Source organism: Leucopleurus acutus (assembly GCF_964270905.1).
Source record: "Leucopleurus acutus genome assembly, chromosome: 2".
NCBI lineage: Eukaryota > Metazoa > Chordata > Mammalia > Artiodactyla > Delphinidae > Leucopleurus > Leucopleurus acutus.
In genome coordinates, this window is record NC_139143.1 from 151,786,582 (window position 1) to 151,802,453 (window position 15,872).

The 15,872-nt window shown below is 38.4% G+C and overlaps 1 protein-coding gene across 2 annotated transcripts in view; it reads left to right on the forward strand.

Moving 5' to 3' along the window:
* The window catches only part of FAF1 (Fas associated factor 1), a 499,303-nt gene that overhangs the window by 446,563 nt on the left and 36,868 nt on the right, over window positions 1–15,872 (forward strand). Inside the window, exons 16-18 of one of the 2 annotated variants that reach the window (XM_082834106.1) lie at window positions 6,492–6,572; window positions 7,640–7,717; window positions 11,429–11,644. In XM_082834106.1, coding sequence (XP_082690232.1) covers window positions 6,492–6,572; window positions 7,640–7,717; window positions 11,429–11,644 — 375 coding nt within the window. Of the gene's footprint in view, window positions 1–6,491; window positions 6,573–7,639; window positions 7,718–11,428; window positions 13,144–15,872 lie in introns of those variants that run through there. The other variant, XM_082834105.1, reaches the window with a different exon arrangement.

The following is a 15,872-nucleotide window of genomic DNA, read 5'->3' on the forward strand; positions in this document are numbered from 1 at the left end:
ATAAATCTCAGAACCCAAATTAGGGTAATGGTAGCAAGAGGGAAGTAAAACAAGAGCATTTAGCTTGCAAAGGCTTTTGGCCTTTTTTGAGGTCCATGACAGTTCCTGGAGCAGATACCTTAGCTCCCTTTCCCTTTCTTTCTTCTTTTATGTATAGTCACCTCTTTTCTTTCCTCCTTCCCTCAATATATCTGAGGATTATATATGATAATAATGTAGTTAGAAGAATGCCTGGCATATAGGAAACATTCACTGAATGTTAACTGCTATTATTATCTATCAAGTGCCAACTTGGTAGTGTTAACTTATGCTGGAAATTCAAAAATTAATAAAACAGTATTCCTGCCCTCAGTGCTCAGTCTACTCTGAGAGAGAAATATGTAAATATATGATTAAATAATACAGTGTGAATTGAACACAGAAGTGAAACCATTCAACCCAGGGTGAGGTACCTGTGAATGCCTAGACACTTAAGTTGAGCCTGAAAGATGAGTGTGATTTTGCCGAAGGAGGAGTGGTGAAGAATTTTCCAGGCAAAGGATAAAGGATATGCAAAGGCAGAGAAACATGCAAAGGCTGGTCTGTTCAGGGAGCTGTGAGAGGGCTTGTATGGCTAGAGCATAGCGTATATGGAAGGGGGAAGTGGGTAATGAAGCTGATAAAGTAATTGAGGGCACCTGTGCTAGGAAATTTAGACTTTATCCTGAAGGTGTGGGGAAATCATTGAAGGTTAGGAAAGAGGAGTGTTATGATGTGATTTTCATTTTAGAAAGGTAATAAGTCTGACACTATGCTTTTTTTTTTTTTTTTTTTTTGCGGTACACGGGCCCCTCACTGTTGTGGCCTCTCCCGTTGCGGAGCACAGGCTCCAGACGCGCAGGCTCAGTGGCCATGGCTCACGGGCCCAGCCGCTCCACGGCATGTGGGATCTTCCCAGATCCGGGCACAAACCCGTGTCCCCTGCATCGGCAGGCGGACTCTCAACCACTGCGCCACCAGGGAGCCCTGACACTATGCTTTTAACAATAGAAATTTGATAACAGCAGGATATAACTACAAAATCTCCATAAAAATAGCCCCACCCAAATCATTTGTCCCTTTCTTTTAGATGAAATTTAAAACACTTTAAAGTAGGACTAGTTTAACATATGTCTTTCCTACAATATGTGGCCCAGTGATTACTCATAGTAGATGTTCAACAGAGTCATTGCCTAAAACTAAGGCAAGGTACCAAGTGGTGCAGAACAAAAAGTTCTATACCTAAGCCTCTAAGACAGATGATTAGTTCACATGTGTCTAGAGTTAGACATCATTCCTCCACATTTCCTAGATACCTGGAAACCTGTCCAAGTATGTAATTCTCTTGCATTCTTACATTTAATCAAATTATTTTTATCTATGATATGAACTCCCTTTCAAGACCTCTTATTGTTAGCCCATGTAAAATTTGAAATATGCTGCCATGAGACGTTTGACTTTAAACCTTTCATACTGATGTCGGAGCTAGTTTATGGCTTCTGATTTTTTTGTATGTAATAAACAAATCAGTTACTCTTTCCATCTGAGCTTTTACTGAAGCTCCCCCTAGGCTTATGAACTTTAAAATCTCATTAGGATTTTATTCTCTACTTACTAAAAGTTAAAAATTAAAAAGCCTGAAACCAACATTTATAATGATTTTAAAGGGTCAGCAGACATTTTCTGTGACGTGTCAGATAGTAAGTACTTTCTACTTTGGAAGCCATATACTCTCTGTCACAACTATTCAACTATGTCATTGTAGCACAGAAGTAGCCATAGATAATTCATGAACAAATAGGCATGGCTATATTCCAGTAAAACTTTATTTACAAAAATAGTCTACAGGCCAGCTTTGGCCGAAAGACCACAGTTTGCTGACCTGTGATTGAAAGTAAGCTTCCTCCTCCTGTCTTATCTGTCTATCTTCAGGAAGGAATCCTGACTGGAGAAGTGGCCACAGAATGTAGTATTTAGATTCTATCAAACACCATTACATCATCTCTGTTGCATGCGTGTACACACACACACACACACACACACACACACACACACACACACATCCCAAAAAAATCTCCAGAGCATTTAGCTTGACTTTCCATGTAAAAAGGTAGGTCCTGGTCCTAGTATTTAACTATTTTTCTGCACCAGAGTGGATGAACTTTCCCCATTTATGGCTTTCCTGCAGGCAAAAATAACATCCCAACCACTTGTCACTTAAGCAGTATACATTACTTTTAAGCAAAGCTTCGTAAGCAGTGCTTTGCTAAATTAAATGTGCATAGGAATCACCTGGAGAATTTATTAAAATTCGTATTCTGATTCAGTCAGTCTCGGATGGAGCCTAAGATTCTACATTTCTGACAAGCTTCCAGTTGATTTCAGTGCTGCTTGTTCTTGGACCACACTTTTGTTAGCAAGGTTCTAAGTACTATTTCTGTTATTACAACCCAGTCATCCAAGGTCTTACCACTGGATCCACAGAATCAAGAGCTGGTCTTCTTCAGGTGAGGTGGCATTCAAAGCTGTGTTTGACTATGATGACTTCAGTCAATTTGTTTGTTTATTCAGTTTCGTAGTTTCTATAGAACTAGAGGTTACCATTTGAAATGGTCCTTGGCCGCTTATTCTTATCTTTCATCCATACTGGAAAATTCGAAAACATTATCTCTTTGAGTATTGCTCCGTTCTTTATATTCCCTTCTAGGGTTCCTAGCAGATGCATGTTAGGCACTCTGATTATATCCTCCATGTCCACTTAACTTCTCTATTATATCTTATTTCTCTGTGTCTCTCCATGTTGCAATTTAGGTAATTTCTTCAGATTACTTCCACTTTATTAATTCTCTCTTCACCTGTGTCCAAGCTGCTGTTTAATCCATACATTAATTTTTTCAGTATTATTAATCACTTATTTTCTAAAGCTATATTGAAGTATAATTATATAAACTGTACCTATATAAACTGTCCAATTTTAAAAAGTTTTGACATACGTATACACTAATAAAATCTTTACCACAATCAAAATAGTGAACATATCCATCACTCTCAAAAGTTTCCTCATGAACCTTGTAATCCCTTTCTTCTGCCTCTACCTCCCAACCATTCAAGTCCCATGCACCCACTGATCTTTCTGTCACTATAGATTTATTTGCATTTTCTCAAGTTTTATGAAAAATTGAATCATACAGTATATACTCTTTAGTCTGACTTCTTTCACTCAGCATAATTATTTTGAGGTTAATCTGTGCTGTGGCATGTATCAGTAATTCATTCCTTTTAATTGCTGAGTAGTACTCTGTTGTGTGGACATACAGCAATTTTACAAATTTTTTTTGATTCTAGTAATAGTTTTTTAATAGAAGCAGAATTCACATAGCATACAGCTAATTATTATAATGTGCATTATTCAGTGACATTCTGTGTATTCACAATGTTGTGCAGCCAGCATCTAGCAATATTAACAATGCTACATTTAAGAATAATTTAACATTTGCATTACAATTTTTTGCATGAGTGCCTTTTTAAAAACAAGTTAAAGAAAATACAGCAAATAGCTCAGATTACACAATATTGTTCTTTCAGATTAGCTCATCTCTCTCTCTCTCTCTATTAAACTGTGGCCTGCCTCTATAACCCCACTATTAGTGTGATGCCTAAAGTAAAATTGGTGCTTATTGAATATTTGTGAGAAGGAAAGGAGGGAAGAGTAATAGAAGAGAGAGAAGTGGGGAGTGAAGGAAGGAAGTTAGCTGGTTCAAGAAGTCCTCTCACAACAGGTGCCACATTTTGTGGCAGGGATCCCTGTATTTAATGGCCTTTCGTATCTGCAACAGTCTGTTTTAAAACAGAGCTGTTTACTTAGAATGCTTTTATTACAAACTGTATTTGTGCTCAGAGAGGGCTTCCAGCTGTGGTAGCTTTTAGAAGGTCCCTTTGTGTGTGTACATAGTGTCATAACGCGTCATTTCTGCCCAGCCAGTAAATTTCATTGACTCAGATAGGGCCACTTTATGAATGAGCTATATCATTTTCCTCCTTAATTTTTACTCTAGACAATGAATGTTTTATGCCTGGAAAGACGGTTCATTTATTCAACAGATGCTTATTAAATACCTCCCAAAAGCTAGGCATTGTGTGAAACACTTGGAATACAGAGGTATGTAATATAGACAAGATCCCTGCCTTTATGGTGCTTACAGTGTCATGGGGGACTCTCACATTAAATAAATAATCATATGATAATTGATACAATTGTGATAAACATTTTAAAGGGAAAGGACAGAATGCTACAAGAGAAATCTAAACTAATTTGAAAAGGTGGAGTCATGAAAGTATGTTACAATTAAAATCCTAGACATCTTAAATATTTCCCTACTTGAAATGTAAAAAGATAAGATTACTCCCATAGGTTGTTGATAATATTAGGAATATCTAAATTTGGAAAGATAGAGTTGTTCAGAGAGGCACAGTTTCCTTAAAAATTCAATTCTTTAATTTAATAAATGACTGAAAAGGGAGACAGTGTTTACCCAAGAACACACAGCTTGCTACTAGCAGGGCTAGGAGTTGAACACAGGTCTTCTAATCTCCTCATTACCTCTCCTTGGTGACATATAAAAATGAAGACATTATACATCAACTATAGATCAGCCATGGCCAAATGAACTATTAAGTGTCCAGTCTGTACAAGCTTGTATATTGAGTGGGCAAAGGTGCTTACAGGGTAAATGCAAATGCAAATATAAAGAAAAACATACAGAATATGTCCTATCAGGCTGATTGTATCTGGTCATAGTAAAACTGTAGTATATAGACCAAAGTAGGAAATACCCAGTTGGAATCAGTGAAAATATCTTTAAAGGAAGATGCTTCTGTTGCTTTAAAATAAAAATACTAATAGCTAAGTACGTCTCCAAGTAGGAGTTTTTAAAACCTGTTTTTGTTCATGTGTCATATTACGTGACACGTAAATTATCTTGACTACTTTGCAGCCTAAGTGGTCTCTCAGGTTAAACATTGTTCCTGATATTTTGCCCCAACATATAACTTCTCTGGCATACTCTTTTATCACAGATGGTATAGCAATTAGCTTCAGGCCAACAACATCTAATTTTTCCTAATTTTTTATTTGAAAGATTAGGAATCAATGAAATGCTACTATTTATACCAGAGATTGTGGACTTAATGGAATCATTGAAACCAAAAGGAGTATGAGGCTTCAAGGAGAAGGCCAGTCTTGAATAGATATCAGAGGGAGTGCCTAAGACAGTGCTGACCATACACTCAGCCTGAGCAAGCATATATTGAACTGAGGAGACAAAAAGAAAGAATTAAGTTAAACTATATGAAATTTCCATTTTTATAGGTCAAAACCAGTCAGATATCGGTAACTTATGTATGATTCAGCCTATTGTGCAAAATGACCAGAAAGGGGGCTTCCCTGGTGGCGCAGTGGTTGAGAGACCGCCTGCCGATGCAGGGGACACAGGTTCATGCCCCGGTCCGGGAGGATCCCACATGCCACGGAGCGGCTGGGCCCATGAGCCATGGCCGCTGAGCCTGCGCGTCCGGAGCCTGTGCTCCGCAACGGGAGAGGCCACAACAGGGAGAGGCCCGCGTACCGCAAAAAAAAAAAAAAAAAAAAATGACCAGAAAGGGAACCTGTACTCTAATGTCAACAGCTGTGGGTATTTATTAAATTTAAGGACATGTATATTGGCTATACTCCAGAATTTAACAAATAAGAAATTCTGGTAGTTGAATTAACTTTTAATTTTATATGAAATCACAATTTAAATGTACGCAGATGGCATAATCACTTCAGACACTAAAAATATTCTAAAAGATCTTCAACTTAGATAACTTACATTATCCACACTTCATGAGTGTGAATGTTGTCGGGATATACTTATTTGATAACCAAGCTTTAGTGGTGTGATATGGACTAAAGTTAAGCAGGGTATTGTGCTTTCAGCCTCTTTCTGTGCTGACCAGATTACTTCCTAGTCCTTTCCTCTCTCCCAGTCCTTAGTCCCAATGCTGATAATCTCCAAGTTTATCTTAGAAAAATCAGGAGTAAAGAAGAAGGGAACTAATCAGTGAAAATGAACTAAATGTCAGGTACTTTGCTAGACAGTTTATATATCATTGCATTGAATTCTCACAACCCTATGAGACAAATGTTATTTCTTTTTTACAGTTGAGGAAACTGAGACCTAAAGAGAGTAAATAACTTGCCCAAGGTCACACAATTTGTAAGTGGTAGACTAGGCTTCAAACATTCTTATTTTCACTATCTACTGTGCTACTCACCTTATTATTTGTTAGCTTATTTATATTGTACACTTTAAAAGTGTCTTGTTTAATTATAATAAATTTACACAGGAGTAAGACAAGGGGATTATTATTGTTGTTTTCTTTAAAAACAGTAATGTGGTAAAATGCATTTGAATATTTTCCTTTCTTTTAAGGACGAACGAGAAGCCAGAGAAAATGTGAAGAGAGAACAAGACGAGGCCTATCGCCTTTCACTTGAGGCTGACAGAGCAAAGGTAGGTTTGGTCAGGGGACTTCTGGGATAAAGAACTCAATCCTAAATAGTCTTTCATTATTTAAATGCCAGGCCTTTAATCATTTTGAAACCTAAGAGAGTTGGGTTTGCAGTGGAGAAAGCTAGTTTCAATTAACAGAAAGAATATAATTCTGCCTCAGGTTCTTAAAGCATGGTTCATTTTGACAAGATAAATTTTTTCAAGAATCATGAGAAGTGAAAACAAAAATGGGCCTAGTGTTTACTTCATTTGTTTTTAATCAGTCTGTGGTAAAATCTAGCAATGTTTAAAGAGCTCTTCAGGTGATTTTAATGTGCAGTCAGGGTTGAGAACCACTGACTTATTTAATGCTTCTTGAGCATTAAATGCTTCTGTACTGGGCATTGAAGGAGAGGAAAATGAATAAGCCACTCTTTCTGCCTTCAAAAGAAGGCTCACATTGTGCTGCAGAGTAGATTCAGTCAAGAGCACAGATAGCTGGAACACTTAGGCAAGGATCCTAAATGTTGTAAGGGAAGCACTGAGTTCTGTGAGAGTTCAATGAACAGGATTTTCAGTGGAAAGTTTTTTCCAGCTTTTTTCGAGAGCCAAGAAATGGGAATGTACTAGGCAGGGTTTCATAGAAGAGATTGTATATTTGAACTGGATAGAGAAAGGTGGGTAGGAGAGGAAGTAATGTATGCTAGCAGCAAGGAGCCAGAAAGCATGGGTTCAAGATAGAGGCTGATGTGAATAGAGTTTTGATATTTGGGTACAGGGGAGGTGGCAGAAAAGACCAGAAAGGAAGACCAGAGAAAGGTCTGAAGGATCTTGAATGCTACACTACCCAGAGCTACCTAAATGTTTGAATAGGAACCCACCATGATCATAGAGGTATGCTTTGTTGTTGCTTTTATTTCCATCCTTGTTCCAGAGAGAAACACTTTCATTACCACAGTGTACCTCTGGGCCATGCTGAAAATGAACTTTTTTTCTTTTCTTTTTCTTTCTCTTTTATTTCTTTTCTTTTTTAAAGAAAGTAGGCCAGTGTTTATTAAGTGTTGGATTCCTTTCTCTTTTATCAACAGAGGGAAGCTCATGAGAGAGAGATGGCAGAACAGTTTCGTTTGGAACAGATTCGCAAAGAACAAGAAGAGGAACGTGAGGTAGAGCATAATTTTTAGAAAAGTTATTCAAATGCTAGGTCTATTTCCATTGCATTTGATACTAAGGATGTTAATATTTCCTACAACTTACTTCTTTCCACTTTTCCCAGATTCATTTTGATATGGAAGACTAATTTTCTTTAGAAGAATCATTCCCAATCTATTGTGTTGAACTCTTAGAAAACTTAAACTTGTACTAGATTCATGGTTTTCTATTCTTTCCAATTCCTCTCCCCTTTCTTGCCTGACAAATATTCCCATACTTCCTAAATATTGTCTCACCCAAAAAACACAAAGACTGTATTTTCTCCCCTTTTCCCAGGCTTTACTTTACCCACCAAAAGACACTGGGAGTTACTTCTGCAACATCTTTCACTGGGCCCCTATATGTGAGAAATCCATTTAGCTTGGCTGATTTTTTTCCACCCTGAGTTCAGGTCATGTCTGTGACAATATAGAGAATTTTTTCATTCACTCATTTGGCAAATATTTTTTTGACTACTTAGTGTGTGTCCAAAATCTGTTAGGAAGTAGGGATACAGATGTGGGCCCTCTGCTCCAGGAGTTCATAGTCTTGTAAAAATAGAATTACATACTATATATAAAAGTCATTATAGAGATTTACCTAAAGTGCAATGGGAAAAAAGAGAAAGGGTGTCAAATGACTTCCTAGGATGACTCACAAAAAACGGCTTTTAGAACTTTTTTCTAGACATAGGATTAATGGCAAAATTCACTTATAAATAGAGGAAGCCATCTAACAAGTGATAGAAAGACCTGGAGGGCCCTAACTTGGGCTGATGAAAACTTCATTAGTCATCACTCCTGGTCAGAGGATGCCACCTCGTAACTTATTCAACAAATTTTTTTAATTAAAGTATAGTTGGTTTACAATGTTGTGCTAGTTTCAGGTGTACAGCAAAGTTATTCAGATATATATATATATTATATATATATATGCTATACAGTAAATCCTTGTTGTTTATTTTATACATAGTAGGGTATGTCTGTTAATCCCATACTCCTAATTTATCCCTCCCCACCTCTAACCCCCTATGGTAACCATAATATTTGTCTTTCTTGGTCTGACTTACTTCACTTAGTATGATCATCTTTAGGTCTATCCATATTGCTGCAAATGGCAATATTTCATTCTTTTTTATGGCTGAGTAATATTCCATTGTATATATGTAGCACATATTTTTTATCCATTCATCTGTTGATGGACACTTAAGTTGCTTCCATGACTTGGCTGTTGTAAATAGTGCTGCTATGAGCATTGGGGTGCATGTATCTTTTCAAATTAGAGTTTTCGTCTTTTCCAGATATATACCCAGGAGTAGGATTGCTAGATCATATGGTAGTTCTAGTTTTAGTTTTTTAAGAAACCTCCATACTGTTCTCCATAATGGCTGCACCAATTTACATTCCCACTCTCCCAGTGTAGGAGAGTTCCCTTTTCTCTACACCCTCTCCAGTATCAGTAAATGATTTTTGAGCAAGAACTATGCTAGGCACTGAAAGAGAAACAACGGATAGTAAGACATTTTCTGCCTGCAAAGAGAGATTACATCTTGTAGGGAAGATACAACGTGTCTACAAGTAACAGCAAATCAAGGAAAAACGTGCTAAATAACATAACAGAAATAGAAGCAAAATACTTAGAGTTCAGGGGCAAAGTAAAAATCTTTCACAGCTTTTGGAATTCAGTCAACACTACAGAAGAACTGATATTTGAGCCAGGTCTTGAGAGATGTGTAAGATTTCACTGTTTGGAAATCAGAGTTTATTCATGTTCAAACACTTACCAAGTGCCTATCACACAAGTACGAAATACTATGCCTGACAAACTCTAGTATCTGTCCATGCTGAGGACTCTCAGTAATGGAAGGTAGAAAATATTTTGTTGAACATCTTCTGTGTATCAACTACTCTGCTACCTGCTTTACCTATGCTTACTCATTGACCATTAAAACAAGCTACAAGGGAAGAGATTTCTCTTTTTTTTTTTTAATTATTTTTATTTATTTATTTTTGGCTGTGTTGGGTCTTCGTTGCTGTGCACGGGCTTTCTCTAGTTGCAGCAGGCAGGGGCTACTCTTCGTTGCAGTGTGCAGGCTTCTCATTGCTGTGGCTTCTCTTGTGGAGCACAAGCTCTAGGTGCACGGGCTTCAGTAGTTGTGGCTCGGGCTTTAAAGCGCAGGCTCACTAGTTGTGGCGCAGGGGCTTAGTTGCTCTGCAGCATGGGGGATCTTCCCGGACCAGGGCTCAAACCCGTGTCCCCTGCATTGGCAGGTGGATTCTTAACCACTGCGCCACCAGGGAAGACCCAGTTAACTTATTTTTATTTTCCTTTTGAATGATATAAGAATTTTAAGGCTATGAATTTCCTCTGAGCACTGCTTTAAATGAATCCCAGAGATTCCAATATGAATATGAAATTTCAACAATTGTTTTCTAGATATTCTGTAGTTTTTATTATATTTCCCCTTTTACCTGAGAGTTGTTTAATAGGGTTTTTGTTGTTTTTTCTCCAAAGGGAGTGTCACCAACTTTGAAAATTGTGTTGAGATTTTAGAGAACATATATCCCAATTTCTCTCACTCATGTTAATTGGGGGAAATTTTTGTTTTCCCTATTGATGAAAATTGGGAACATGGAAATGTGAAAGTAACCAGGAACACAATATAACTGTGAAGCTGCGCATGCTAATACCAGGCTTACATGTCTAAGGAACCTGCCACAGTTCTAGGAACAAAAAGGTTTTAGTGAATTTCTGCCACAGGCAGGGACATCAGAGATCTTTAAACTCCTTCCACTGGAATATCTTGAACGTGAAACAACGTAATGCTAGATTGAGAACTAGAGCCCAACTCTAGCCATGAGATCTCCCAACAGTTTACCCCACCTGTTTGAGTCTGTGCCACATCTAGGTCCAGAAATGTGGACTTGGCCAAATCTCACAGCAGTTTAGTGGCAAAGCTGGAACTAGGACCATAGTCTCCTGCCCCCAATAAGCCTGATATTTTAATTTCTTTCCATTCCATTTTTTTATTGTAGCAAAATATATATAACAAAAATTTGCCTTTTTAACCCTTCTTAAGTACAGTTAAGTGGCATGAATTACATTGACAGTCTTGCAACCACGACCATTATTTCCAAACATTTTCATCAACCCAAACAGAGTCTTTCCTCCATTTTGTCGTTAATATATTATCCAGAATTCTACAAAATCTTCAGTTATTTCTACTTGGGAAATGTATGTTCTCTCTCTCTCTTTTGTGCACTCGCGCTCTCTCTCCCACTCTCTCTCCCTCTCTCTTTCTCCACCCCCGTCTGTGTGTGTGTGTGTTTGCGTGCACACGCATCTTTTGCAAATGCTTCTAATAGCCTTAATTCATGCCCTAGAAAGGAATCACAAATACCTGAGCCCTTCAGTAAAAAATAAATTACCTTTCTTCTCTGTGTAGTTACCTATCAATTTAATGTGTCATCAAGGTGGGATTTATTTTAATTAATTGCTTATTGGGCTAATATTAAGAAAATGAAAAACACATAATTCTGTTGTCCAAGCATTAGGCTTAGTTAATAAATGGGCAATAGCTTTTGATGAGTTTCTAGGAAGCAGCAGGTTTTTTCTCATCTCTCCCTCCCCCACCCCCCACAATTCCATCCATCAACAGTTTAACACCTGATTTTTGCCCTCTTTAGGCCATCAGACTCTCCTTAGAGCAGGCCCTGCCTCCAGAGCCAAAGGAAGAAAATGCTGAGCCTGTGAGCAAACTGCGGATCCGGACACCCAGTGGCGAGTTCCTCGAGCGGCGTTTCCTGGCCAGCAATAAGCTCCAGATCGTCTTTGATTTTGTAGCTTCCAAAGGATTTCCATGGGATGAATTCAAGTTACTGAGTACCTTTCCTAGGAGAGATGTAAGTTCCCATGCCTATCTCGGGAAGTGTGTCCAGATGGGAGATAGCCCATCATTAGGGCTGGACAAAGTAGTCCAAGAAAAGTGCCATGGCACAACTTACCACAAGACCACACACTCAGGAGTCCTTCTTTGTTCTGCACACCTTTCTCTCCTCAGCCTTTGGAGAAGGTATGGTTTCCCAGGCCAGCAGACATGTGCCTAGTAGCCTAGGTAAGAAATTAGGTACTAGGTCTTCCTTCCTAGTTGTTTCCCCTATTCCAGCGCTCATACAGGCTTTCCCAAGATTTCATCTCTGTATACCTTAGGGTAGATCTGAGAATTATGTGCTTAACAGCTTAACAGTCAGACCAGGGTCAATGATTATAGGTTCGTGAACAAGTCATGCTAAACCAAGAGTATTTTGTGATTTGACGGTTCTTACTAGCCTGGGAAGTCAGGGAGGGTGAACTATATTCACTGTGTATCTGTATTTCAGCAAGGCTTTTGGTAGTCTCTCATAGTATTCTGGGGAAAAATAGAGAGATGTAAATCGACAGGTAGATTCATTGCTGATTAAATGGATGTGTCCAGAAACTGTTGACTAAGAGACTGCCCTCTCCCTGGAGGGAAACAAGAGGCTCTATATTTAATTCTTTATTACTCATCACACTTATTGGCAACTTAAATGAAGACGTTATCAGGTTTATGGATTATGAAAAATAAGATTCAAGAAAGCCTTAAAATAGTGAAATAATAGGCAAAAATGAACCTAGAAAAATTTTACAGAAATATATAGATATAGAAAGAGATGCCTGCATAGGCTTAGAAAACCAATTGCTCAAGTTTGGGATGAAAGAATCCTGCTTTAGTAGAGGTTATTGTGGTTGAATTAAGCTGAATATACAGTAATAATCTGTTGTGACTCCCAACAAAAAGTCAGCTGCATTTTTAGAGGTATAATCCCAACAAGAGAATAACAAGTCGTAGTCAACTGTTTACAAAGATAAACGACCCCTGAGTAGTCCTTAGACTCCATGCTGAAACTCTGTGCTGTCGCCTGAAGAAACAGGAGATTGGGAGTTCCCTGGCAATCCAGTGGTTAAGACTCCACGCTCCCAGTTCAGGATGCACAGGGTCGATCCCTGGCCGGGGAACTAAGATCCCACATGCCGCATGGCATGGCCAAAAAAAAAAAAAGCAACAGGAGCTTATCTAGAACAGGGCTGGAAGGAAGGGAAGGGAAGTGGAAATCATATCATTTGGGGAAATATTTTCCTCTAGAGAAGGCACGGCCATGGGAGATGTGATTTTTGTCTTCAGCTACTTGAAAGCCTGCAGTGAAAAAGAGGGATCTGATTTTGTGCAGCTTCAATGATAAAGTGGGACCAATAAGTTGAAAGTTATTGGGAGGCAAATTTGGCCCAATGTAAGAAAGCCACTTTCTAAGAAAAGAATATTTTGTGTTGTGAGGTAGTGATTTTTCTGTTTTTGGAGATAACAAAGCACTACTGAATTATCACTTTTTTTTATAGTAATGGATAAATAGGGAGAAGGAGTCACTCCTGGAGTTCCTACTTTATATGTTCCTACTTTATATGAAAAGGGGCTTAGACTAGCTTATCTCTAAGATACATTTTTGGGGGGGGGTGGTATATAGTTGCTTTACAATGTTCTGTTAGTTTCTGTTGTACAATGAAGTGAATCGGCTACATGTGTACACATATCCCCTCCCTCCCACCCCCATCCCCAACCCATCCATCTAGGTCACCACAGAGCACCGAGCAGGCTCCCTGTGTTGTATAGCAGGTTCCCACTAGCTACCTGTTTTACACAGGGCAGTGCACATATGTCAATCCCAATCTCCCAGTTCATCCCCCCCACCCGCCCTGTGTCCACACATCCACTCCCTACGTCTTTGTCTTTATTCCTGCTGTGCAAATAGGTTCATCAATATCGTTTGTCTAGATTCCACATACATGCGTTAATATACGATACTTGTTTTTCTCTTTCTGACTTACTTCACTCTGTATGACAGACTCTAGGTCCATCCACCTCACTACAAATAACTCAATTTCATTCCTTTTTATGGCTGAGTAATATTCCATTGTATATATGTGCCACATCTTCTTTATCCATTCCTCTGTTGATGGACACTTAGGTTGATTCCATGTCCTGGCTATTGTAAATAGTGCTGCAGTGAACATTGAGGTGCATGTGTCTTTTTGAATTATGGTTTTCTCAGGGTATATGCCCAGTAGTGGGATTGCTGGGTTGTATTGTAGTTCTATTTTTAGTTTTTTAAGAACCCTCCATACTGTTCTCCATAATGGCTGTATCAATTTACATCCCCACCAACAGTGCAAGAGGGTTCCCTTTCTCCCCACCCTCTCCAGCATTTATCGTTTGTAGATTTTTTGATGATGGCCATTCTGACCAGTGTGAGGTGATACTTCATTGTAGTTTTGATCTGCATTTCTCTAATAATTAGTGATGTTGAGCATCTTTTCACGTGCCTCTTGGCCATCTGTATGTCTTCTTTGGAGAAATGTCTATTTAGGTCTTCTGCCCATTTTTTAAATTCTGCTGTTTGTTTTTTTGATATTGAGCTTCATGAGCTGTTTGTATATTTTGGAGATTAATCCCTTGTCAATTGCTTCCTTTGCAAATATTTTTGCCCATTCTGAGGCTTGTCTTTTCATCTTGTTTATTGTTTTCTTTACTGTGCAGAAGCTTTTAAGTTTCACTAGGTCCCATTTGTTTATTTTTGTTTTTATTTTCATTACTCTAAGAGGTGGGTCAAAAATTATCTTGCTGTGAATTATGTCAAAGAGTTCTTATGTTTTCCTCTAAGAGTTTTGTTTTGTTTTGTTTTGTTTTTTTAACTTATTTTATTTTGGCTGCATTGGGTCTTCATTGCTGCACGCGGACTTTTCTCTGGTTGCAGTGAGCAGGGGCTACTCTTCATTGTGGTATGCAGGCTTCTCATTGTGGTGGCTTCTCTTGTTGGGAGCACTGGCTCTAGGCACGCGGGCTTCAGTAGTTGTGGCGCACAGGCTTAGTTGCTCCATGGCATGTGGGATCTTCCCGTATCAGGGCTCGACCCATGACTCCTGCACTGGCAGGTGGATTCTTAACCACTGTGCCACCAGGGAAGCCCCCCTCTAAGAGTTCTATAGTGTCCAGTCTTACATTTAGGTCTTTAATCCACTTTTAGTTTATTTTTGGGTATGGTGTTAGGGAGTGTTCTAATTTCATTCCTTTACATGTAGCTGTCCAGTTTTCCCAGCACTACTTATTGAAGAGACTGTCTTTTCTCCATTGTATATCCTTGCCTCCTTTGTCATAGATTAGTTGACCATAGGTGCGTGAGTTTATCTCTGGTCTTTCTATCCTGTTCCATTGATCTATATTTTTGTTTTTGTGCCAGTACCATATTGTCTTGATGACTGTAGCTTTGTAATACAGTCTGAAGTCAGGGAGTCTGATTTCTCCAGCTCCGTTGTTTTCCCTCAAGTTTGCTTCAGCTATTCAGAGTCTTTTGTGTCTCCATACAAATTTTAAGATTTTTTGGTTCATAAAAAATCATTTCTGTAAAAAATACCATTGGTAAGTTGATACGGATTGCACTGAATCTGTAGATTGCTTTGGGTAGTATAGTCATTTTCATAGTATTGACTCTTCCAATCCAAGAACATGGTATATCTCTCCATCCGTCTGTGTCATCCTTGATTTCTTTCATCAGTGTCTTATATTTTTCTGAGTAGAGTTCTTTTACCTCCTTATGTAGGTTTATTCCTAGGTATTTAATTCTTTTTTGTTGCAGTGGTAAATGGGAGTGTTTCCTTAATTTCTCTTTCTGATTTTTCATTGTTAGTGTATAGGAATGCAAGAGATTTCTGTGCATTAATTTTGTATCATGCAACTTTACCAAATTTATTGATTAGCTCTAGTAGTCTTCTGGTGGCATCTTTAGGATTATCTATGTATAGTATCATGTCATCTGCAAACAGTTTTACTTCTTCTTTTCCAATTTGTATTCCTTTTATTTATTTTTCTTCTGATTGCTGTGGCTAGGACTTCCAAGACTATGTTGAATAATACTGGCAAGAGTGGACATCCTTGCCTTGCTCCTGATCTTCGAGGAAATGCTTTCAGTTTTTCACCATTGAGAATGATGTTTACTGTGGGTTTGTTGTATATGGCCTTTATTATGTTGAGGTAGGTTCCTACTGTGCCCACTTTCTGTA